At 37.2% G+C, this 27202-nt stretch overlaps 1 protein-coding gene across 2 annotated transcripts in view; it reads right to left on the bottom strand.

Annotated features, from left to right (window-relative positions):
* The window catches only part of LOC134527576 (regulator of G-protein signaling 20), a 418792-nt gene that overhangs the window by 124197 nt on the left and 267393 nt on the right, over nt 1–27202 (bottom strand). For both annotated transcript variants that reach the window (XM_063360377.1, XM_063360378.1), the window contains one exon: nt 4127–4314. In XM_063360377.1, the coding sequence (XP_063216447.1) occupies nt 4127–4314 (188 nt within the window). The remainder of the gene's footprint in view (nt 1–4126; nt 4315–27202) is intronic.

Genomic DNA, 27202 nt, shown 5'->3' with positions numbered 1-27202 from the left:
CCGTGAGAACCTAACCTCGAAGATGTCCATCAATGGTTGTTTTGGTGACAAATTTCCGATTCGCTCCTCTGTCCGACAAGGGTGCCCGCTCTCGATGGTACTTTTCGTCCTTTATATTGAGCCCCTTATAAGGAAATTTAACTCTACTCTCTCAGGACTGAGTATTCAAGGGAATCCTTTAACGTGCATTGGGTATGCAGATGATGTTACGGTCATTGTGCGTAGTGACCATGAACTCACGGCCGCTCATGCTATTCTTGAGGCCTTCCACAAGGCAACGCATGCAAAATGCAACTTCGCGAAAACCAAAGTGTTGAATCTGAAAGCAGCGCCAGATGTGATTGTGCCACAGCATTCATTCGTGTCTACGGATGCGATCAGGACACTTGGAATACTTTTCACGGGTGACATCGGTCATACCATTCAAGAGAACTGGGACGGAGTGGTGCGGAATGTTCGTGGTAGCCTGCTTGAGTCACACCTTAGAAACCTCAACATCATCCAACGTGTATATATCGTTAACATGTACTCCCTTTCACAACTCTGGTACATGGCACAGGTGTTCCCCATGCCTGCTGCGATTGCAGCTCAAATCAGGCAATACATTGGATGGTTTATCTGGAAAGGATTCCTCTTCAAGGTCAGCCGCGATCAGCTGACGATGCCTGTCAGTAAAGGTGGTCTCGGACTCATTGAGCATGAGCAAAAAGCACGAGCCTTGTTCCAGAAATGCGTCATACAACGTGTCTTACAGGGTGGTCGCTCCTCGGCTTTGTACACAGCCGCATGGGGCGCCAGGGAGCGCCTACCCCGACACTACAAGTCCGCCGCCGATCACCTTCGCACGACGATTTCCGAACTTCCCGAAGGTACGCATGTCTCCACAAGACAACTGTATGGTTTCCAGCGACGAGCAACACCCTCTGTGCCGAATATTCAGAATAAGATCCTTTCTTTGCGTTGGCTGAACATATGGAAAAACGTTTCTGATCCTGAATTACCTACTCATCTCCGTGCCGAAGCTTTCACATTTGTCAACGACCTGACACCCACCCTTTATCGCAAGAAACGCATTGCGTTATCCCAGGATGACCACTGCGAACTCTGTGGCTACCGTGACACCGCCCTCCATCGCATATGTGCTTGCTCATTCTCGCGCCCCTTGTGGGAGTGGTGTAAAACCAAACTTTCCAGACTGCTCTGCCTACCTCCACGGGACGTGTGCGCGGACCGCATGTGCTACCTCGACATCACGGCCTTCCCTACCGTGAAGAGGCGGGCGGCTGTGTGGCTGATGGCGAATTTGATAGCTTTTGTGCTCAAAACTCAAGTGCCATACTTCTTGCGGGACTTCATATCCCAGCTACGACGTGACAGATGGTCTATGGTAAAAAACAATACGTTAAGAAGGAGGTTTGGACATTACCTTTTCATGTTTTGAAATTTGTACAGATGGTGTGGGACTGTGTTAATCCGCAGGGGCGAGGTATCAGTATCGTGTAACCCATTTGTGCTGACTGTAATCTGATGTGAGCTGTAATGTTATGTACATGCACATGATATCACAATAAACTAATAAACTAATAATAAAAAAAAAAAAAAAAAAAAAAAAAAAAAAAAAAATGGATAAGGCGTTCAACGCTAACCACGAGGCCATTCCTTCGATCGTAGCTCGAGCCGCTGGCATCACACTCAGATTTTCATAAAAAAAAAATATAACACCCAGCGACTCTGGTGCTACCTTGTGGCGATACTCTGAAGTACCACTGATGTCATTTAAGATTCGTGTCCTCTGGTGAAAGAAGGAGGGGTAGAAAAGGAGAACATTTGAACATGTTTTATTGATGGTAGGGGAAGGAGGAGACAGTTATTATTCAATATTTACATAATATTTTACATTGAAAATAAAACTACTTTATTCCAAATACAACTGAATGGAAAAAAGGGAGTTTTTCGTAAGTTCAAGAGTTTGATTTCTTTTATTATATACGCATGTCCATGTCACTAATATGGAAAATAATAAATATGTAATCTTGGTTATAAATAAATATAAGGGTGTTTAGCAAATTTTTGTAACTTTTATTCCTAAAATATGAAAAAGAGGAAATTTTGATTTTATAAAGTCCATTTTTGGAGACAAATTAATGAACCTAGAAACGTTGTGATAATCTAAATTTGTTTTTGACGTGACAACATCTAATAAATCGATGAACGCCGGCTGCACGCACGAAAAAGTGTCCCACTACGGATGTCCCACTACGGATGTGTCCTTGTTGCTGATTGTACGCATACGTGGCATCTTTCTTCATGCTCATTGTACACATGCGTGGCATCTCTCTTCCACTCGATTGGAACAACCATCGATTAAACTTTTCAATCATATTTTCGTCGTTTGAATTATTAATATTATGTCATTTAACGATCGTCCATCGATTTTCAGCACAATCGGTACGGTTATTTAAAAGTAATGTTGAATATTCAAATACGTTTTGAACCAACAATGGTGTTTTACAGTTACACATAATAATTAAAATTACACCCGGGATCTTTTGCACAATGTTTTAAAAAATATTGTAACACATCATAAATAAGCTTGGTGTATTTGGGATGTGTATTTGTTATAAAATCGTGTTTTAAAAACGAAATAATATTATTCCCCTACCGTGAACAAAATTTATATATATATATATATATATATATATATATATATATATATATATATACACACATCTGAATTTACCATTCTTCATATATGTCGCGGCCACGTGGTGAGCGTCGGTAACTTCCTATCTTGAGTTTATCGGTTCGAATCCCAGCAGATACAATTTTTTTTTGTACTTGTAAAAATAAATACGGCGCACGCAACATTTTAAAAGTAATAAATATATTTGAATTAATGATTGCAAATAAAAGTAAATTTATTAATTAAATTGTACATTTCATTTCACTCCTTTGTATCCATACAAAATAGTTATAACTCAATAAAAATGATTAAATTTTATTCATGAAAGTATGGTATATTTTATCATACAAAAGATAGAAAAATTAAAAAAAATTTCTTCCTCAAAGAATATAATATTTTTAATGCCTAAATGGTTTGGTTCCAAAAACCTATTACGGCTCAGTCTCAGGCCGAATATGATATTTCCTTTTCTTCTGGATCAATCATTTCATCAATGTTTTGTTATGACGTTGTCACGTTGAACTATCGTCCGTAAACCGACTTTACAGACAACCAATTTTTTATCAAAATTAATTTCCTAATGGAATTGAAAGGTGATAGGTTTGATTACGGTAAATATATATCTCCAAATACACTAAAATTGGAAATAAGAAATTTGGTACACAAAACCTACAATAAAATAAACATTATCACTTTCAAATGTCAACACGAATGATTTTGTGGTCAACGAGACCTTATTCAAAAAAAAAAACACCAAACATGTTAATGAATACATTGCTTAAATTAAAATGTCAAAATATATATGTATAGTTTATTTAAATAAGCTTGGATAAAATATTTATTAAAAAAAATTAAGTTATAAAATTATCCCTTCTTGTGCAGTCACCGCCTAATTTACATATATTCATGTTTACATTATTTTATGCTGCTTTTTGCCCCCTAAAAGCATGAATATTATATTTGAAATGTGATACATTTCAATTTCAATTTAGAAATAAAACAAAGTTGAAAATAAGAAAAAAAAGTCTTTGGTGATTTTAAAGGCTATAAGCTTATTCACAACTGAATAAAACATGAATTTAATTACGTTTACAAACAAATGTTTTATCACATATAGGTTTGTGTTGAAAATAAGCCACAAAGTGCTGATCGAAATTCTTACGTATTGTGCCAGACTAAATTTTTCTGAATACATATATTTACAAGTATGTATATATGTGGATATACTACAAGGAGTCAATACTAAAACAATATTTAAAAAAAAACTGGACTTAATTACTACCTACCTTCTGGGAATAATCCTACAATATATATTTTTGATATAGATCTCGTCCACTGCGTGGTCGTTCAAGTCGGAAATGTATAAATGATACATGAAATAAACGTCCGAAGCAGCGGGAAGCAGCGGGGAGCAGCGGGGAGCAGCGGGCAGCAGGGACTCACCAGGAGCAGGAGCAGCAGCAGCACCAGCAGAAGCAGCAGGGCTTGCCGGGCCGCGCCGCCCCCGCCTGCTTGCCGCCGTGGTTGTGGGGCGGCGTGGTGGCGGGGCTGGCGGTCGAGGCGCTGCCGCCGCGCAGGCGACAGCCGGTCCCCGAGGCGGGCCGCTCGCCGCACTCACTCGCGCCGGACATCTGCGCACAAGCCAGCACAACCACCTCGCAGAGGAGCCACAGTGTTGCAGCAAGGTCATGTCGAACTCCTGCAATGTATCTTCTGCACTTTGACTACCTCCACTGACTCGCGCCGGACATCTTCTTGTAGGTACATCTGGAACACACACATTACAAAGATGTCTCCGCCACATTGTAACATCATTACAATGTTTTAATAATGTTTTGTAACATCTCTACAATGTATCCGAACATTGTGTATTATATTTTACGTTTTCGCTAAAAGGAATTCGCACAGCCCCCTGGATAATGCAGATTTCTGTAACATTGCTGAAGCATTCGATTGTTCTAATAAGATTATATTACAATAATAAAAGTTTCTGAATGTTGGTGTGATGTTTTGAGTACCCTTCTAAAACTATATATATTTCAAATAATATAAGTTTCACATGTATTTCTATTTTATTTCAGTAACATCACCTTGTTTGAATAAGGTAATTATCTATTTAAAACATAAATGAGAAACATTGAATGTTATGTGAAGCAAACTTATAAAATAGTTGCAATGTGACACACCGAAGGTTTCATAAAATATATTTGTTTCATTGAAAAAAAATAAAGTTTCTATACGATTATGTTATATTTCTGAAATGTATCTTAAATATATAACATCTGTTTCAGACAAGTGAAAACAAAGTTATGGAAGTGCTACTTTCTTTCATTAGAATGTTTTATATATAATCTAAATTTATTACAGACATATAAGACAGCTTTAGTAACACTGCTTTATCATAACGTTTTAATTATTGAAAAGAAGAAAACTAAATTTGGACCACTGTACTTTGACCATCCCAATTAATTTACCCACACCAGTGCCTATGAAAGTACACAGCTTTAGGCAGTAATGAAAAATTAAATAACTGATTTTTGAAAATATGTTCAAAGTTATATTGGTTATATCTCACTCTTTGCGCCATGAAGTATAAAATGGAACATGCACTGACAGTTGTGGTTAAACATTTGAAAAATTGAAGATAGTAAGGAATTAGTAGCCTTGTATGGACACTTAATAAAACAGCACTTTCTTTGACACAACAGTTTTAATTATTTTAGTTTGGCTTGGATTTGGTCAGAGGTAGTTTCGCAGCAGCTTATAAATATACTGTGTACTTCTACTTTAAAATATATTTAGTGATATATTGGATATCGAACACTTTATTTTTAATACGAACTTGATGTGACTACCATTAATATATATTCAATTCACTCAGGTGGAAAATAAACCATATCTGTTTATTTCATAATTATTCAACTTGTAAAAACGTTAAGAACAAAAATTGAAAAAAGTCACGTATCGTGTAATGAACACAGAGAAAGAAGTAACTGATGAATTTGCATCTGAATCTTATCGCGAGGGATAGCAGCGCCATTCGTAACCTAAAATCCACTCGACTCTCGAAAGCCTCAAGAGTATTGAAGAGAAGCAATGTGATAGCAGTCACAGTGGCTACGTCTTCAGTGATGACAGCTGCGTAAACTCTTAAGAATTTCAGCTTTAAATTTACGAAGAGTGCTGATTACTAACTAGACAGATATATTAGTAAATGTATGGCCAACGAGTTAATATTTACTAACTTAAGTCCACAATAATGATTTTGTTGTGTTAAAATAGCTTATAAATATAAATTCAGCGTAGTTGTACAAACATTATGTTATCTGGAAAAATTAAGAACCTTTCTTTATTTAAGACGTATATTTGATTGAAAGTTTATAATGATATTACCGTAATTTCAACAAAAGTAGGTTTCATATAATTGAACAATCAAACATATGTTGAGAATCATCAATGAAATTGTTAACAAAAGTAGCAATAAATTAAAAGAAAAATGTATTTCTTAAGTTATTTATGTAATTAATGCGGCTGCTATTATTTCTAATTGACGAGAATGCTATTGATTGACGCCTGCAGTGTAGGGGATTCGGGGACCAGGCAAGCAGTCAGGTGCTGCGGATTGCCTACACGACCTTAGTCAGGGACAGCTATTTCCCCAACCTATTGGAGATGATGATGGTGGTGGATTAGCGCCTAACGTCTCGTCCACATCGACGTCACTGTCGTTGAAGAATGATGGCGTAGAAGAGAATCACCGACCGAATGAATGGGTTTGGTGGAAAGGGGAGATCTCTGATAAGCCCCTGCGGAAGCGAATGCGGGCTCGCCTCCGCCAGGAACGGAACCGGATCACCTTTGGTCACCGCGATCGCAACCCTACCTGGCGGCCTCCGCGGCAATCAAGTCCGTGTCACGCTGTGTAACTATCTGACCTTTGGAATCCTCTCCAACAAGTTGGCCAGTCAAAGTTTGATGTTCGTGGAGTGACCACAAACTTAACAGGTGCAGCCTTATTTGTATTAAAATATGGAATCCGTTAGCTTTCATTAAAATTGTTGGGTATAAGGGGACTTCCAAGGTTTTTTATGTTTGTAAACTTATTAGAATCCTATTCAGTAAATATTGGTATTGTATCGTAAATTATGTAAACCAACGTTCCATTAACAGAAAAATGTTTCGATGTTCACAAATCATCGAAGGTTATCCCTTAACAGTAGAAAAAAATATCTTTATATATATATATCTTGTGTGCGTGTGTATGTCACTGAACTCCTCCTAGACGGCTGGACCGATTTTGATGAAATTTTGTGTGTGAGTTCACGGGGATTCGAGGATGGTTTAGATTCACAATTGGATATTTTATCTCGATTCTGAGTTAAGAAAAACTAAAAAAAAACACGCTTTAAAAACAAAAATTGCAACGCATTATTAGAAGCCATTAAGTTTTGCTATTGTAAGGAACTAAGTAGAGAGTAAGAAAAAAATAAAGATCCTGACAGTTTATAGCGTCGCCATATTTGTTTCAATTTTCAATACCCTTTTTGTATATTACAATTTAAATTGCAGAAAAAAAATCATGTTTCATAGCCACACAAATAGTGAGGATCGTTTAGATTCACAATTGGATATTTTATCTCGATTCTGAGTTAATAAAAACTAAAAAAAACACGCTTTAAAAGCAAAAATTGCAACGCATTATTAGAAGCCATTAAGTTTTGCTATTGTAAGGAACTAAGTAGAGAGTAAGAAAAAAATAAAGATCCTGACAGTTTATAGTGTCGCCATATTTGTTTCAATTTTCAATACCCTTTTTGTATATTACAATTTAAATTGCAGAAAAAAATCATGTTTCATAGCCACACAAATAGTGAGTGTGTGTCATTTCTCTATGTCCACGAGGTCTCGCCGCGTCCATTTTCTCCTTGGAGCGAACCCGTCCGCTTAATTAAATAAACAGCTTTTATCGTTGAATGATTTCATGATTTATTTAATGAAAATATGCTCTCATAAAAAAATTAGTTAGATAGACATTCAATAGGTGTCTTTCTCTCACTCTCTCTCTCTCTGAATTGTATGTAGCTTGCTCGCGGGTCAGTAATGCATTCTAGCTCGAGACGGAAAAAACAGTAAATGTGGTTTACAAAGACATTTTATGAAGTGTCTTCCCGTCATTACATTTGAAAGTAGAAACATATATACTCAAAATTTAGGTAGTAACATATTTTTATTGCAAAGACTGAAATAGAGGTGAGAAAAATTATCATTTGTGAACATAAGAAAACTACTACAACTGTATCAACTGTTATGTTATAATGTTTAAATTTCTAAATGGTGCAAGATCATACAAAATTCCATGCGGAAAAAGTCGTAGGCAGCAGATAAGTATAGTTATAGGTGTGGGGCTATGCATGATGATTTTTCATATACTGCATGGATGCGAACATGTAAGAATAATCTATCTATCTTACTATAATAAAACAGTACTTTTTCTGTCTGTCTGTTTGTACGCGATTTTGATGAAATTTTGTGTGTGAGTTCACTGGGATTCGAGGATGGTTTAAATTCACAATTGGATATTTTATCTCGATTCTGAGTTAAGAAAAACTAAAAATACACGCTTTAAAAGCAAAAACACTAAGCATTGTTGATAATTAGCCTCCATGGCAACGGGCTTTTGCATTGTTGTTGCCTTCTGCGTAACCATGGGAAAGGTTTTTGGTAACGGCAGTGGCGTGCCCAAGAGGAGGGGTATGTATAATGAGAAGATACAAAATGTCCAGCGTAGAAATACTTACCGCCATATCCATATCTCACAAAAAGTACATTTGGGCAGGACAATGTCTGTCGGGTCCGCTAGAAAGATATATAGAGAGATATAGATATAAATAGAAAGATAGAGAGAGTTATAGAGATATACATAGAGAGATAGAGAATTAGAGAGATAAAGAGAGATGCTTAGTATACGTTTAAAAAATTACAAAAAAAATTGATTGAGGCATTGCAACGCATGCCGGGCATTATCTAGTCTTTATATATATATTTCTTGTGTGCGTGTGTATGTCACTGAACTCCGCCTAGACGGCTGGACCGATTTTGATGAAATTTTTTGTGTGAGTTCACGGGGATTCGAGGATGGTTTACATTCACAATTTGGTCCACTGGACTCCCAAGGGGAGTTTCGGGGGCGTAATATATCAAAATTTCCAGTTTTTGGTAGGAAATCACCATGGCAACGGCTGTTGCTTTGTTGATGCTTCATTCGTCTATATGGCAACGACTATTTCATTGTTAGTGCAGTCCTCATCACCGTTGAAATTTGCGGGTACTTTAAATATAAAAAATTGCCCTTTTTTTTCAAGTATATATATTTTACAGACTTTAAACTTCACAGTAATGTTCCTTATGTTACGCAGGATTACATTTTCCGAAAATTAGATCCCATGGGTGGTTAAAACCAGGCAACAGTGGGTACTTTGTCTGCATGAGAACAGGATTTTGCATTGTTCATGCCTTCTACGTCTCCATGGCAACGGGCATCGCGCGGCAGTGGCGTACCCACAAGGAGGGGCATGTATAATGAGCGGCGCAAGAGTGATCTGCCTGTAGACTGCCGTAGCGAAGTACGGGTACATCAGTTGTACGTTGCGTGCACGAGTCGGGAAACCATCGGTGCTATTCATTTTCTCTCCGGTACATTATACAGCATTGTAATAAATTTTCACTGATTTTTTTTATTTACCATTACTGTAAATGGGAGAATTAGTAAAGCCGTGCGAAGCCGGGTCGGGCAGCTAGTATATATATAAAATTGTGGTCGTATTCGTGTAAACGGAACGGCGTTATAAACATATGAATAAGCAACAAAGATTTGACCATTACACAGCACACACCGTGTAGGAAATTATTTAAATATGGTGATTGGATTGTGTGATTTAAAGAGTATAAGTAGAATGTTAAATTTAAAAAAAAATAGGGTTTGAAAATCATTATTTTATCATTCGGGAAAGAAACTGATAAAAGGGTTATGCTTAAATTGTATATATATATTTTTCAAACTACCTAAATTTATTAAAATTTAGTTAAGAAGATATTAATTATGCCCATAATACTTGAGGTAATGTGTAAACACATATTTAATTTATACTACTCGCAAACAGGTGAGGGATATTTTTTTTCTTTTTCGTAAAAATAATTTATTATATATATATCCATACTAGCTGAAGTAGACAGCATTGCCCGGGCTACACCAAGTGTCAAGTCTGTAAGACATACACTTGAAAAACTGGAAATTTTGCTTTTAAAGTCCCATTGAATGCACAATCTTGGTGCATCAAGGCTACACATCAGCAAAACCTGGACGCCAATCTTCAGCTTTATCTTGTGGGAAGGCATGTAATCCCTAGGCAAGACGCGACGGACGCACCAAACGATAGCGCGTTACAAATTCAAGGCAACGCCATCTATTGACGAAGTTCTAAACTAAATTGTTATTATCTTATTTAGTTCGCTAGCAGCCCCGAGTTTAAAAAGTGGACGGGTTTCGCCAAGGAGAAGGATAGAAAGTTGCCAGACGTTACAATATGACCATGTGGTGGACATACAGAAATTACACAAACTCACTATTTGTGTGTGTATTACCTACTTCCTGTGATTTTCTATTATAAAACTGAACTTACCCCTTTTTCACTCCATTAGAGACGGAATTTCATAATTATATGTAGTCTTTGTCACTCTACGGCCCACCTGTATGCAAAAAAGTCAGGTCGCTCCGTTGCTCCATAAAAGAAGGACGATCAGACAAACACTTTTTTGAATTTATAATATTTGAAGGTATATATACATACACACACATATTTAGTGCACAGTCAGCCCATCAGCCCATGCAAACAAAAACAATCCTGCTACAATGGCTACAGAATGACTAAATCGCATTCATCCATATCTACAGCAGAAGTCTCGAACTCTCGCAAGTAGTATATAATAGCCGGACCGAGGACAGGCTTCCCAGGGAGGAGCCAGAGGAGCCGACCACTATCTTGTATTGTGACGTCACTTTGGCCATATTGAATGACATTGACCTTAACCTTTAACCTTGACCTTCAAATTTGCCAGAATGACTGAAAATTTGCCAAAATTTGCCCAAAATTTCCAGTCTTTTAGAAAAAAATCCCACCAAAAATTTGAATTTTTTTTATAATTCGAGGGAAAATTTTTCGTTAAGAGAAAATTTCCCATTTTTAGTCTCGAAAATCTAAAATTTGAAATTCTTAAAACCTCACACTACTTTTGACTTAGAAAGAACCAAAAGTCCGCAAAGCGGCTTAAAGTCCGCATCTACAAGCCGCTCTTATAGTCGCCGAGGTCATGACCTGAACCTTGACCGTAAACATGAACTCTTTAATTTTCGACTAAAAAATTCGATAAAATTCAAAATACTTATATACATAAAACATTGCTTCTATTTTTAGTTACAGTTATGTTAAAACTCGATCCTTGCTGAACGAAGGAGAAGTTCACAATCCGGCAAAGTTGTTTTTGTAATTTTTTTTTAATTTTTTTTTTTGTGTTTTGCTGATCTTGATTTAGGAAACGTGCGTTAGTTTTCCCTGCTTGCTGTTGATTATTCCAGTCAATATTTTGTTGGTTTCTACAAGTTATTCTGCCTCGTAGTCTCGTAACTTCGAAGACTCATAGCTAGTTGGAGCCTCGTACACTCGTAGTCTCATAGACCTGTTTCCCCGTAGTCTTGTAGTCCTGTAGCCTCATAGTCTCGTAGCCACGTAGTCTGGTAACTTTGTAGTCTTGTAGTCTTTTAGCTTCGTAGTCTCTCGTAGCAAGTTGGAGCCTCTTAGACTCAAAGTTTCATAGTTCTGTTGCCTTTTAGTCTTGTAGTCCTGTAGCCACGTAGTCAGGTAGATTCGTAGTGTTGTAGTCATTTATATAGTTGAAGCCTCGTAGACTCGTAGTCTTGTATTCATGTAGCCTCGTATTCTCGTAGCCTAGTAATCTTGTATTCTTGTAGCTTCTTAGCCTCGCAGTCTCATAGCTAGTTAGAGTCTCGCAGACTTGTAGTCTCATATTACTGTTGCCTTGTAGTCTTGTAGTCCTGTAGCCTTGTAATCTCGTAGCCTCGTAGTCTTGTTTTCTTGTAGCCTAGTAGCCAAATCACCATTTAGCTAAATATTGCTGAATATGTTAGGCCTAAGACATCTGGAGCCAATTATTGTTGGAGTTAATGACTTTTGGAGCCAAATAATTTTGGAGCTAATGAATGTTTGAGCCTAAGACTGTTTGAGACAATAAATTTTAGAGCCAAATACCGTTGGAGCCAAAGACTTTTGGGGGCATTGTATCTTACCGAATCTTGCGATCAGATCGTATCCCTGCTATGAGAACGTATTCCCGCGATGAGATCGTATCCCTGTGGCGAGATCGTATCCTGTGGCGTATCCCTGCACGTGCCCTGTGTGAGTATTGCATGTCCATTGCGTGTTCATTACATGTATTACGTGTTCATTGCGTGTATTGCGTTTACATTGCGTGTTTGTTGTGTGAATTGTGTGTATATTGCGTGTTCAGTGTATGCATTGCATGTTCACTGCGTGTTAATTGCGTGTATTGTTTAATCATTGCAATTTCGGTGTGTGCATTGAGTGTTCATTGCGTGTTCGGTGTATGCACTGCGTGTTCATTGCGTGTATTGCGTGTTTATAGCATGTTCAGTGTGTGTATTGCGTGTTCGTTTCTTTTGTTGAATGTGTGTCGTTTCGTTAAATTTGCGTAGTCAAGACTGAAGTCAGGTCAAGTTTTAACTTGTGCGGAGACGACTTGTCTATATGTCTGGCATTAAACATGCCCTGTTTAAATTGTTCGCTGAACATATTTGAATAATACCTCTTGATTCCGATTCGTTTGGTATGTATGAAGATTTTTCTTATTATTCGTGTTCATATCTTTTTTGCGGCATATGTTCTGGGTGCGACTCTGATCAATGCATTCGGGGAGTAAACATTACATTGGTAGGCTAGTTTTCTACTCGCGTTCCGTTTTTTCCTACTTTGAAGCCATTCCAACAAGTACTTTCTTTACATGTAATGGCCATGATTTCAGCGGAGTTTTATACGTGTTACCTACACGGTCTGGGCGTGGGGTCTGAGCGCCGCGTGTCTTGAGGCCAGGGGGTCGGTCACCTGACACTTCTGCTGGCTTGCAAGTCTCTCCCTGCGTGCCGGTAGACGAGTCGTGTTCGGCCAGCGCCTGTCTCCAGCCTTGGGAATGTTTTAATAATTTTTGTTTAACGAGCTTCAATTTAGGTACTTGTCTAGTCGTACGTAAATACTTTTTAACTTTACACATATTGGAAGTATTTTTCTACATGAGGCAAGAAAAAAAATAACTTGGTGGGTGGATATCGATAACATGGTCCATACCACATGAGTGACTGGCACTTGTGTTCTAACTCCACTGTCCTGCTGTTTCATGTAATATGGATTTATTTTGTTAACTAGATATTAGAATGTTTATTATATATAATTAATAAATTTAATCAAACCTGTATATGGGAATGAATTGATCGAATAAATTATTATTTTAACAAGTGATTTTTAATATATATTTTAGAATTTTTTTCCTAATTATTATGTCGAATATTACTAATTTCCAAGATGATGGCCATATCAGCTTACTGGAGGCTGGTAGTCTCGGAATTGAAGTCAATTTTAGAGGATTTTTCACCATGGTTTTATTTAAATAAGTGATATTTACATAAATTTACCTTTTTTTGTATCAAGCAAGGATCGAAACAAGGACAAGAATCGATCGAATCAATTGGCATCTCGGAGATGAGGAATTTATTGACCTATTTTAGTATTTTTCGCCATATTTTATCTAAATAAATATTTTTTATTCTTAATTTACAATTTTCCAAATAAAAATTATTTCAACGAGCATTTTTTTCCCAAATTCTAGCTAAATAATAACATAATTTTGAGATAGCATCCAGGACGACAGAAAATATGGTGGATATCACGACAGTGACTGCATAGTGATACTGCACTCTAGCGGGTTAAATTTAAACTAATATGTCGGTAACGTTCTCTAGTAAGTTATTCTATAATTACTTCAAATAAATAAAAAATACTGAACCGTATATGTGTTTTATTTTTTTATATACCTACTAGCTGTACCCTGCCACGCTTCGCTGTGGCACATTGTGATTGAATAGTTGAGAAATAAGAAACAAAACAAAGACTACATTTCATATAAGTTTAATTTTGCAATACTTGTGGATATACAATATTTTTTTGTTTTTCCACTGTATGCGTCTATCTGGTTTTCCGACTCGGGAACACGCAACATACAGTTGTCCATGTGAAAAGCAATCCGCATCTAAATCTAAACCACACAATTCTAATGATTGACCTTGAGCTTTATTGATTGTGATTGCAAAAGCCAATCGAATTGGGAATTGCAATCTTTTAAATTGAAGTGGTGTATCGGTCGGGATCATGGGTATTCGAGAAATGAGGACTTCTTCACCTTTAAAAGGCCCCGTTAAAATCGTTGCTTCCACTACGTTATTCATTAATTTCTTAACTAAAAGTCGCGTGCCGTTGCAGAGTTTTGGCTGATTAATATTCCGCAAGAGGATAATTGGCACACCTATCATGTAATTGGAAACGAATATTGTTTGTCATGTGACTGCGCCATTACTATTGCGGTTGTCAGCGAGTGTTTTCCTCGATTACGGCAGATGGCGCGATCACTGGTACACAGCTAATAGGTAAAAATCTGTTTTTTCGCACTTGTGCTATGAATGTGATGCAATTGTTGTTATTGGCGACATAACATTTTAATTTAAATTAAAAATTTAAAAAAAAATGGTATAGGGTGTACGGAGTTCAAAAAATGAATCGCCTAGTACCATCTACACGCAATCCCACATCAAGTGGACATAGACCCATACAAAACATAACCTCTACTTACGATTGATGCAATTGTTGTTATTGGCGATAGAACATATTAATTAAATAAAAAATAAAAAAAGGTATAGGGTCTATGGAGTTCAAAAAATGAATAGCCTAGAAGCATCTACATGCAATCCCACATCAAGTGGTGATAGACCCATACAAAACATAACCTCTACTTACGATTGATGCAATTGTTGTTATTGGTGATAGAACATATTAATTAAATTAAAAATTAAATAAAAAGTATAGGGTCTAAGGAGTTCAAAAAATGAATAGCCTAGAACCATCTACATGTGGTGATAGACCCATACAACACATAACCTCTACTTACGATTTGGATAACGGCGCAGCTCAATCGAGACACAATCACACTAAAGTACCTCATTCATATTGTACAATTAGTCCCATACCGGTACGCTTAGTAATTTTTTAATTATTGCACCTCACATTAAAAGCATTCTCATTGTATATAGCCATTTCCCGCTCGCTTCACTTGACGTAGTTTTTTCCATTGCTAAGAGAAATCCTTTGGCATGGAGAAACGTTTTCATAACAGAAAATGCGTGATTTTTGTTTTTATTGGTGAGAAAACACATTAATAAAATGACGCAGTTACTTTTTCGCGGTCGCGGGTATGTTGCTGAAGTGAAAAGTAGATAAAAACAATCCTTGATGCGGGTTGTATATAATGGTAAAATTTCAGCTCGATCGGTGCAGAACTTTTTGAGATTTTGAAGCGTACACAAACCAAAATAACATTTTTATATATACCTATAGATAAGCTATAAGATAAGAATTATTTAATTTTCAAATGTATTGTACGAAATGTATTTTTTAATTTAAACGTATTTTTATCAATAGAGTCGAAAGAATATACTTTCAAATTAAATAAAGTTTTTTATTCTTTCTTGAAATATATATATATACATATTTGTGTAAATTATAGTCGTCAAGGCACAATGGTCGAGTAGCCTGATGTGCTTGAACTTCGACAATATGGTACAGCATTGTCGAGCGTGGTCACAACTAAGTTGGGTGACCATGATATTTAGTTATAGAAACTTTTTTTCCGACTTTTCCGGTGGATTTTCCCAAACTTTTATTTCATATAAACACTCTTCTGTTAAGATGCAATGTTCTGTAAAAATTTCAATCCAAACCATCGTATACTTTCCGAGTTTTGCGGCCAAATACATACGGAAGCTAAATTTTTATATATATAGATTCTTGATCTGGTAAATGTCTCGATGGTCGTGTGTACAAAGGCGTATGTTTTTCAATCTAAAGTTCCGAGTGCTAAAGGTTTTAAATTACAAGTATACAGTTATAAACTACTTTCGAAAACGATTGTTACAGCAGCCGAGTGGTCAGAGCACTATCACATAAAATTTGATGGTCGTAGGTTCAAATACCATTTCAGAATCTTTTTAAACGGTTTTAAATATTTCAAGGAACCACTATAAGAGCTAACATAAAATCTTTTTTTACAGTATAAGTAGCCAATACGGAGAAAAAATGTGACTATCCAAGACGGTAGCGCGCCTAGCAAGCAACACCATCACAACTGCAAACCACTGTGCAGGATTACGTATGAAAAATAGACAAAAGGGTCCGAAGATTGTCAATGAGTCCCAATCTTAGCATCCAACGACGGAAACGTCCGAACAAAGCCAAATCCTGACGATTTACAAGCTACAACAAAAATCCATCACAAAATTGTATTCCCTTACGAATAAAATTTCACCTGAATGGGCTATTATATATGTTTTTTTTTTAAATTATTTTTGGCTGAAAAACCAATTAAAATATAAAATTGCAAACCAATTTTCGTAATAAATACTCAGTATTATCTCGAAAAACGTATTTATTGTACGTAAAAATAGCCATATCCATGTGTTGTACAACGACAATATATTTATTTTAGTATTACAAACTGTTTCTTGGTAACTGGTTTCCAAATTAATTTTTTGTAAACGTAAAGATATTTTGTTCTGTGAGCTGCTTTTTTTTTTTTTTTTTTTTTTTTTTTGGCCGGGACATTCAGGACGCATTTTATTCCGCACAGACTTGCTACGATTCATGTGCCGACTGTGGGCTTGTACTTGAAAGAAACTTGACAAATCAAGAAACACAGACGATGCCACATTGTTTCAACAAAGCAGCTGGTCTTTAAATGTTGTCGTAAGGAAAAAAACTCGTCCATTCAAAATGTTGACGAAAGAGAAACGGGTGGTTGAGTTCAGAACACTCGCTTCCCACTACGTATGACTGTTTCCACATTTCCAGCGGGATCAATCCCAGGTGTTCCGCAAGTGAACACACATTTCCGGAGAGCGCTCTTCTGGATATAACACGTGATTTTCGAACTTTTCCTTGAAGAACGCACCTCAGATCAAATAAGTACTGTTCTTATATCAGATCATTTGATATTCGTAAAAGCTTCGGTGGATTCCAACGTCTGAGTTCCAAGTCCTGTTAGAAAGACAGTAAATACGTAGTGAAATGAAGAAGTGTAATTTTTTTTGCTGTAGACTTAAGTAGTCTTTTAACATTTAATGACACACAAAGATGATTTCCGTGAGTTCATGGTGAAAAAACTAAAAAAAATAAAGTTACGGAAATATCCGTAAATGTGAAACTATCACTGGATAATTTGTAGCCATTGTTCTTCGTAAAGTCAGGTGGAAAAGTCCAGCAGTGCGTTAACAATGCTGTCGCCAGGAAGAGTGTAGTTGTTGATTAAGCGCTCGCCAGGGCAGGCGGTAAGTCGCACCTACGCACGTTTTCATTGGCGGCTTCCTCTTCCCGCGCTGACGAGGTGAATCCGGCTGTTCCCTTCTTCCTTCAGGACTGTCGGTGAGGCATCGCGGGTGTTCGGACCATGGAGTGTTTGCACGAGAACGACCGAGCAGAGCGAAACATTACAGGCTGCAGTGTAGTCAAAGGCAGAATGCGCTATTTTTACTGTCCGGTATGGAAAGGGAACGATTACTATGAAGAAGTTTATCTTTCTGGGTTGAAGAAATGATGCTTAAATGCTGTCCCACGACCTGATAAAAGGTGTTTTGGTAATCCAAGGAAGCACTAAATCACGAAATGTGTGTTGACCAGTTGGGTTATAAAACTTATATCTTATCACGCTATCAGTACTTCAACAGGCTGCATCAGTATTGTTACATATGATTTTAAAACTACATCTTATAATCAATTTGTCGTAATAGGTAATAAAATTCAAAACATCAAAATCTGCATTCTGAGTATGTGATGCGTTATTAAACGTTACTTAAACCAAAACCTTAAGGAATATCAAAATGGTGATTAGTATCGTTACGATTTACCGCGGGGTTCGTAAAGGATAGCCCAATTAAAGATTGTATCACTAAACAGTTTTATTGATGGCCACTACCTATGTCACTTACAAAATATCTTCTAAAATGGCAAATAATCAATTGTACTTAAAAATAATGTTGCTTCCCCAGTCACTCGTTTCTTACAATTCACACACCTCGCGGGGCCGCACCTCTGGCGCAACTCTCGCCGCAGCACCCCTCGTGGTCCTCCGTCAACGCACTCTGCCGCCGCCGTTGCACTTGCTTTCGTCGAGGATCCGCTCGCCGCCTCGCTCGGAACTTAGCTTCGGAACTCACCAGCGCCCGCGACACTTTCGCCCGGAACTGAACCCTCTGCCCTGGAACCTTCGTCCAAGGACTTCGCCACACTGCCGCACCCGCGGCACTATCGCCCCGGAAACTCCGCCGCGGGAGAAATCCCGACTGAACTCTCTTATTGAACTCCGACTCACTCTCCTCCGAGGCCATCGTCCACGTTTTATATATCAGCCGCAATTTCCAGAACTCACGAACACGGCCGGGGCCAGTCGCCTCACTCCGCGCCGACTCGACGGCAGATATCTCTCGAAACACGTGTCGGCGACTCGCGTAACTCCGCAGCTGTCAGATGTCAGTTACGTTTCAAAGGCAGGGCGCCGCGCGGGGAGTGGAGGGAAGGAGGGGGGAAAGCGACAATCCTTGTAATCTTCCGCGCGTGCGCGGCGCATATAATGTTGCGGCAGCCGCCAGCCAGCTCTGCACATGCACGTGTCGCGGCCTTGCTCACGTTCGTAACAGTATATTTCCATATCCTTTTCCAATCTTGAATTATTTCGTGGTAAGAAGTATTTTAATATAGAAATTTTAAGAACTTTTATATTTACAGTTAATTATTTTTTAAAGATTTTTATCCTACAAATATCCCAGTATTTCTAATAACTTCCTCAGTTCTGAGTTTCCTAAGTCGCCAGTCGTTAATGTTAAACACCTCTTTACGGGATCATCTAAAGTAGTATTAGTAGAAATAAAAAAATATATTTCTTAGAATAGCATATAAACTAATCAATAGGATTTGGTATAACAAACAAGCTAGTAACAAGATTAATAAATTTAAACTAGAGTGAAATAATGGTAAAGTCCACAGGAAAACAGGAAGTACTGAAGAAAAATCAATTACTAATTTACTAAAACTAAATAATAATGTAATTTGTGAGTACTAAAACAATTAAGTACGTTGTGGCATCCCGCAAAAATAGACGTTTAATACTGAACTTATGATTCGGTTTTTAGGTAACCTGTTTGTGTAATCAGAAGCCCAACATGGCAATTTTACGATTGTCATCCATTTTTTAAAAATAATTATACGAAGGTTGTAACCACATCGACCGGGTGGGCGTGTACCAAGACGTAAAATGACTACAACATCCACGCCAGACAACTTCTCCCGTACTTGTTAACTCCATGGCTCGGACGGCGCGTGAGAGTTCCACGCTCATCTCTCAGCGAGCGTGAGAGTAGCAGTCGTGAGAAGGGATTGTTGTATCGCGATGCTGTTGTAAATAAACACTTTTAGCCCACTTCCTTTTTATTCTCAACCAGATTTACCACAAAAGACAATATGTAAATACATTTTAGATTACTCACAGATACAGCCTCGACAACCATAAACACTACAAAAAACAAATACCATATACAAAAAAAACAATACTACCAACTTCTGAGTTCACATATTCTCGTTGATTTAATTATTTTCAACACCCTCCCTCAATTAAATCAACCAAGTAACTCATCAAACTTTACACATATGACTACTCTAGTCCCATTTGTTTTCTGAGCCTCTCAAAAGTAGGCTTACTAAGAGCCTTTGTGAAAATGTCAGCTATTTGATCTTCACTTGACACATAACACAACACTACTGTCCCATCATTCACTTTCTCTTTAACAAAGTGATGGCGAACATCCATGTGTTTCAGTCGCTTGTTTTCAATGTTTGATGCAGCTCTGATAGCTGATTGGTTATCTTCAAAAATAGCTGTTGGTTCCCCACACTGTTGAGATAAATTTAGCTCCAGGGTCAGCTTCTTCAACCAGCATGCTTCTGCTACTGCGGCACTCAGAGCTACATACTCAGCTTCTGTCGTTGATAGAACCACAGAAGTCTGCTTCTTAGACGACCACACCACTGTGGATTTTCCCAACTGGAACACATATCCTGATGTTGACTTCCGATCTTCAAGATCCCCTGCCCAGTCTGCATCGACGTAGCCTTGCAATTTACTTTGTCCTTTCCTGTATATCAGACTCAAATTAATTGTCCCCTTAATATAGCGGAGTATTCTCTTCAGGGCTGTCATCAGTTCTTCATTTGCTTGTTCTTAGTAGCGGCTTAAGAAACTTACCGCCCAACAAATATCTGGTCTTGTACCTGACACTGCATACATTAAGCAACCAATGAGCTGCCTGCACCTAAGTTCAACGTTTCTCTCACTTCTCTCAGTATTATGAAGACTGACCTTTTGGTTTGGATCTATAGGTGTTCCCACGGGCTTACATTTTGTCATTACAAACTTACGTAAGACACTTGTAAGGTATGAGGTCTGATTCAGCGTGGTTCTTCCAGTCGACAGGTTATGTTCAATCTTGATTCCTAGGTATGTTGAAACCGTCCCCAGATCCTTCATTTTAAAATATGTGCATAATGTGTTTTTAATTGCTTCTATCCCCTTTTCATCTGTACCCACTAATAACACGTCATCCACATACAGGAGAATATACAGGCCACTTGATTCATCTTTCTTGTAGTACAGACAGAAGTCACTTGTGGACCTGGTGAATCCTTCCTTCTCCATAACTTTGTTTAACTTTGAATTCCAATATTTAGGTGACTTCTTTAAGCCATGCAAGGATTTGTTTAATTGTAGTACATTACCTTCTTCCACTGTTACACCTTTGGGCACTGATAAATAGACCGTTTTTTCTATGTCTCCGTAAAGGAAAGCTCCTTCTACATCCATTTGATGAATGGGCATGCCCTTATGATTTGCCATAGCTACAAGCACCCGCATTGTCGAAAGTCTTGCCACAGGGGCATATACATCAGATGAATCAAAATATTCCTGTTGCTGAAACCCTCTAGCAACATGTCTGGCCTTGAACACTGTTGGTGGGTCGCTTCTATCATCCTTTTTTGTTTTAAATACCCATTTTGTCTCTATAATATTTACATCTGTTGGCCTTTTCACTTCTATCCATGTATTGCTTTCCTTTAAATTTTCCAACTCTGTTTTCATTGCAGTTTTCCAATTTTATGACTCTACACTGTTTATGGCTTCTTCATATGTGTTGGGATCATCAGGTTCGCTCATGCACAACAAATTGAAATCATAATCAAATCTCTTCGGTTTACGCAACTTGTTCCTATCTCTTAAACACCTGGCCTCCAATGAACCCCTTTCTTCAACACTTTCACGCTTCTCCCAATTAATGTTTTCAGTTCTAGGTTTTTCCGGCGTTGGCTTTCTTGGTATGTCTGTATCAGGGAATTCTTCTTCCTGAAGGTTAGGAAAACCAAGAAAATTTTCCTTTTCATTATCCTCTATATCTTTCTGTGTCAGCGCACCTGGTATGGTTATTTCACCATGTGGCTTTTCTTCATGATGATTAGGAAATCCTAACAAGTGTTCTTTTTCACCATTTTTCAAAGGTCCAGAGCTTGTTTGTAATGGTTCCCTGCAATCTCTCACATTTGAGAATTTTACGTTGCAGCTCACTGTCACCCTGTTTTCTTTTGGTAGGAAAATACGGAATCCTTTTGATGTTTCGCTATAGCCAACAAATATGCCTTTCTTGGATTTTGCATCCCACTTCTTACGGGTCTGATCAGCCACATGGATGTATGCTTCTGATCCAAAAACTTTCAACAATGTTATGTCACAGTTCTTACCCTCCCACAATTGATAGGGTGTTTTGCCTGCAACTGTACTAGTACCGGTTCTATTTATCACATAGACAGCGGAGTTTACTGCTTCTGACCACAGATGTTTTCCCAATTCCTTAGCTATCATCATAGTCCTGGCTGACTCAACTATTGTGCGCATCTCCCGTTCTATCCTTCCGGACTGTTCTGGACAGTATGGCACGCTTCTCTCATGAACAATTCCATAATTGAATAACAGCTGTTTCACGTCATTGTTAACAAACTCTGTTCCGCAATCTGTACGAAGGATTTTAAACATCTCACCCTTCTGATTTCTAAACCAGGCTGCAAACGTCTTTAATTTTTCTCCAACTTCACTCTTACTTTTTAAGAAGTAGACAAACCGGAAATGTGAATAATCATCCTTTAGAAGCAAGAAATATTTAGATACACCTATGGACTGAGTTTCCATGGGACCACACACATCTGCGTGTATTATTTCCCCGGTTTTTGAAGTTGTTGTGTTACTGTCTTTGAAGGAGCTTCTTGTCTGTTTACCTAAAATGCAAGGTTCACATACCACATCAAGTTCATCTGTAATCTCTTGGCCATACGACTTTAACACCTCTTTTACCTGTTGTTTATTTTGATGAGCCATTTTTTCGTGCCAGCAATTTAGTGTTTGCTTCTCACCTACGAAGGCAAAAGTAGATTGATGTGGTTTTAATCTCATTTTATAAAGGTTTCCTGCACGTTCCGCAAGCGCCGATATTTTGCCTTGACTGTTTAAGATTTTTGACATGTGGTTGTTCAAAATCATAGTATAACCCTTGTCCAGTGCAGATCCTACTGAAAACAGGTTTATCTTCATATCTGGAACGAACAACACATTCTGCAATATGATTTTTGAGGTACTCTCACAGGTATCTGACAACAACTTGACTTTACCAATACCTTCAGCTTTCAAAACTCTTCCGTCTCCAAATTTTACAAGCCTGTCTTTCTTCAAGACCCTATATGATGTGAACAGTTCCCTTCTACAGCACAGATGTTCTGAAGCTCCAGTGTCTAAAAACCAAGTATTGTCATCACATGTGTCACAGGTCAGAGCTGATGTAAACACAGTGAATGCTTCTTCGTTTCTGTTAGCATTATGGTCTTCAGATTTTTGCATCTCCCTTTTGAAATGATAACAATTTCTTTTAATGTGCCCAATTTTATTACAAAAATGGCAGCGAATTGGATTTTTCACTGTACTCAATCTGAAACATTGGGCTCTCAGGAGGCCAATTTTTCCGCATTCAAGACACTTCGGATCGCCTTTTCTCGCAGCAGCAAAAGCTGTAGAGTCATCTTCTCTCGATGAGTAGGTTCTCTCCTCTTCCATTAGCAGTCTAGCAGTCAAATTTCCCAGAGTTCGCCCCTCAACTGAAACAGAATCCCAGGCACTGACGAAGTGAGCATATGTTGATGGCAAGGCCATAAGAATTTTGGTTATTACCATATTATCAGACAGTTTTTCGCCAAGTTGTTTTAAACTACTAACAGTCTCTTCGAATCTGGACAGAAATTCAGACATACTTTCACCCGGCACACACTGTAAATTAAAGAATTTCTGTTGCAGCAGGTGTACAGAAAGTTCGGAATTTTTTTCAAACACAGTTAACAACTTCTTCCAAATTTCTTCTGCATTTTCACATGTCAAGACATGCGCCATAGGTCCTTCATTCAATTGTGTAACGATTATATCTTGAGCTAGAAAGTCCTTCTTTTGCCATTCTTGCAATGTTTGTTCATAATTTTCACTTCCTGGCTAAGGTTTTACGCATGTCCCAGTTACTACGTCATAAACACCTTTTGCACGCAATGTAACAGCAATCTGGAATTTCCAAGTTTTCCAATTACTTTCGGAGCTTAGCTTGATCACGTTAGCTTCCATCTTGTTTGCAACAACACTACCGTTTATCTTGCGTGCACGAACTAAAACAATTTTTTTTATTTTTTTTATTTGTGTTCTGGGCCCATAACCTGTTGTAAATAAACACTTTTAGCCCACTTCCTTTTTATTCTCAACCAGATTTACCACAAAAGACAATATGTAAATACATTTTAGATTACTCACAGATACAGCCTCGACAACCGTAAACACTACAAAAAACAAATACCATATACAAAAAAAAAAAATCCTACCAACTTCTGAGTTCAGATATTCTCGTTGATTTAATTATTTTCAACAGATGCCAACACGTAACTCTTAAACTAAACAAGTTTATTGCACCTCTTAGTAGGGGCGAGGTTAATGAAACTACAGGTTAGGAAGAAAACGGGTTTTCTTAGGTGCGAATTTGGCACAGGGACAATATCTGCGCTAGGTGCGTTGCCGCAGCAACCGTGGAACATACTGCCATGTTTATGTTTCTGGGGGAGAACGAGAGAAAACTGAATTTGAAGAAAATTCTAATGAACAACCCTTAAAGGAAGAATATCTGAATAATATAATAGTAGGTTTTTTGTTTGGGATATTATGATTATATATGACTGTGTAAAAGGTCACATAATTTTTGGAATATTTATAAAGTTTTTTTTTGTTTACTACAGGATCTACATTTACTAAACCTGTTAACTTTTACGTTATAATTACGTTTGTTTTAAGTAATGAAAGTAGTTTTTTATTTTGCCTATAACCCGGTATGGCTGTTCAAGGGTGTAGTTAAGTTTAAGGTGTAAAATTTATTTATTTTTTCATTAACCTCGAAGTTAATTTCATGTGTGTATATATATAAGCATATATATATATATATGCACGTGTATGTTTTTTATCTTTGTTCATATTTTGGATCTTTCTGTTGCATAATGGTTTCTTTTTCCTTATGAGGAAGCAGTTAATATTTTTATGTTAGCTTCGTACTTTATACTACCCCGACTTTATCACATGGACATAACACAACACTAAGCCTATTTCAAAACAAAATCTTAAACTACTAAAAGATAAATATTATGTATTTTTAATTAAAAAACTAAACGTATTGGAAGGTTTAGCATATATTTAATATTTAAATTTACAAATCGTAAACTTCCCCTTTGATAACATTGAAACAAATGAATGTGTCGCGTTGGTCGAACACCGCTGCTTTCTAGCGGCGGATCCATCCAGTGTGCCAAACTTTTAACTTTGATATTCCCAACCTGTAATACAATTAACCTTAGTAGGCGAGTGTAGTTTAAACGAAAATGTTTCGAGAATAGGTGCTTTGTTAAAACAGTTTAGCTCAGTCTGTGTTTCGTGATTGGTCAAGCAGCACACGATTTAAGAACCACAGAAACTCAGTGTGGTCCGGTTAAATAATGGCTTCTCTTGCAGACGGCCGCCAATTACAAGGAATAAAATGCTGATGCAGGCATTCCTTATTGCAGTCTAATGCGAGGTCAGAATTGTTTCTTTTGTGAAAAATAACTGACCCTATATATTATAAAGTGTTGTACAAACGAGTTTTCACAAGGACATCTGACAAGTCATACTATACAAAAATACAATGACAAAATCAAATAAGCCAATAAACAATATATATTCCAATAATCCGTTATCTGAAGCGAGTGTAGCCAGTCAGCAACCTCCACGTGTAAAATAAAAAAGAGAAATAAGAATGCTAACAAAATTTAAAATTTATTTTCCATTCGAAAGTATTTATTCATTATAAGCGATGTATTGAGAGATTGAATAAAAATAATGGCCAATTTACTTTTGCTCTTTAATGTACAGGCTTTTGAAAAGCATTATCTTGTAAATGTTGGGGCAGCTTGTTGTATTACTTGCTTGCTGAGTAAGATTTCCATTGTCACAGTAATTGGTTTATTGCAACAAAACAAATTTGATTTCAATATGAGCCACTCTAAAACTATGTTGATGCAGGAAACCGTTTTTGTTTGCACTTATTTTTGAAGTAAAAGAAAGCTTGGCTTCATAAAAATCGTACAACAACATTCATGCTAAAGATATTTAATATTAATAAGCATAAAGAATAGTATGTGTTAAAAGCAAAATTATTTGAATTTTTTGAAATAATAATCATCCAAATAAGCAAAATGCATCAAATAATATTCAAACAGCCATAATTATATGATAATATAAAATTATGTTTGATTAAATGTTAGATGTATTAAATTTGAAAGAAGTTGATTATTTTCTCTTTGGCATTGGGGAAAGTGGTTTTGCAGTGTAGTTAACTACAGGAAGCTTATTAAACGAATATGAAGTATTAGAGAACGAAAATATTCTCCGGAAAAAATCTTGGGCAGGAGTAACTTTTACGTCAGCCACACGTAAATGCACAAAACAATTGTATGTTTTCTGCCACTTTAAAAAATATTTAACATTTCTTTATTAATATTTACGCTTATTTATAACATACTCCTTGGCCTTTGGTTTTGAGGCCACGTCCATGGGAGTGCCGGACGTTTCGGCACACCTTGTTTCAGCAATCTTCAAGGGCAATTAACACCTGATGGTGTGATGTTCTGATGCAGTATTTATGTAGGACACTTTGCAGCGGAGCTGAAACCACGACCTCCCACAGGGACAAACAACAGCTCGGCTGCGAATAGCTCATAATTACTGTGCCAGACCTTCAGTTGTTTATCGCTCTTGAAGATGACTGCAGCGAGGCATGGCGAAACGTCGGGACACTCCATCATTTACACGAAAATTTTCTCAGCCGAGAAGCAAAGCAGGACACAGAAATTTTTTCTGTACTTTTACAGATTCCTTTGGAAACCAGCTGCCAGTAAATTGTTTGTAATAATTAAAGAAAGATATAAGTTTCTACAACTCAACGCTAAGGTTATTTGTACATACATGTAATACATTTTTCAAAATAATACTGAGTATTTGTTACAAAAATTGGTATAATATTATATTTTAATTGATATTCCATTCAAGCGTTTTTTTAAACCAATGAAAAGATAATCCAATATTCAATGATTTTAGTTTGGTTAGTTATGCTTATTATGTTCGCAGTTGACACTGGAAAGCTATTCAGAGAACGGTTTACAAAAAAATTTATAACTTTTGGAGAAACTGAGAGAACACAAGGCATAAACGCTTAGGTAAGAATCCGAACCAGTACTACTGCGAACACTATTTTGTTGAGGTGGTGCAATTATTGTTTTAATGTAAATGTGCAAATTTTCAATGTATGTAATTTTGCATGAATATTTTGGTTCTATTTACAAAAAAAAAAATATTACAGTGTAGTGACTCTGCCACGAAGGTCTTCGATTGAGATCAGGGTCTACACACTTTCTA

The sequence above is a fragment of the Bacillus rossius genome, chromosome 1 (assembly GCF_032445375.1).
Source record: "Bacillus rossius redtenbacheri isolate Brsri chromosome 1, Brsri_v3, whole genome shotgun sequence".
In the NCBI taxonomy this organism is placed as follows: domain Eukaryota; kingdom Metazoa; phylum Arthropoda; class Insecta; order Phasmatodea; family Bacillidae; genus Bacillus; species Bacillus rossius.
This window is presented reverse-complemented; position numbering and strand designations above follow the sequence as displayed.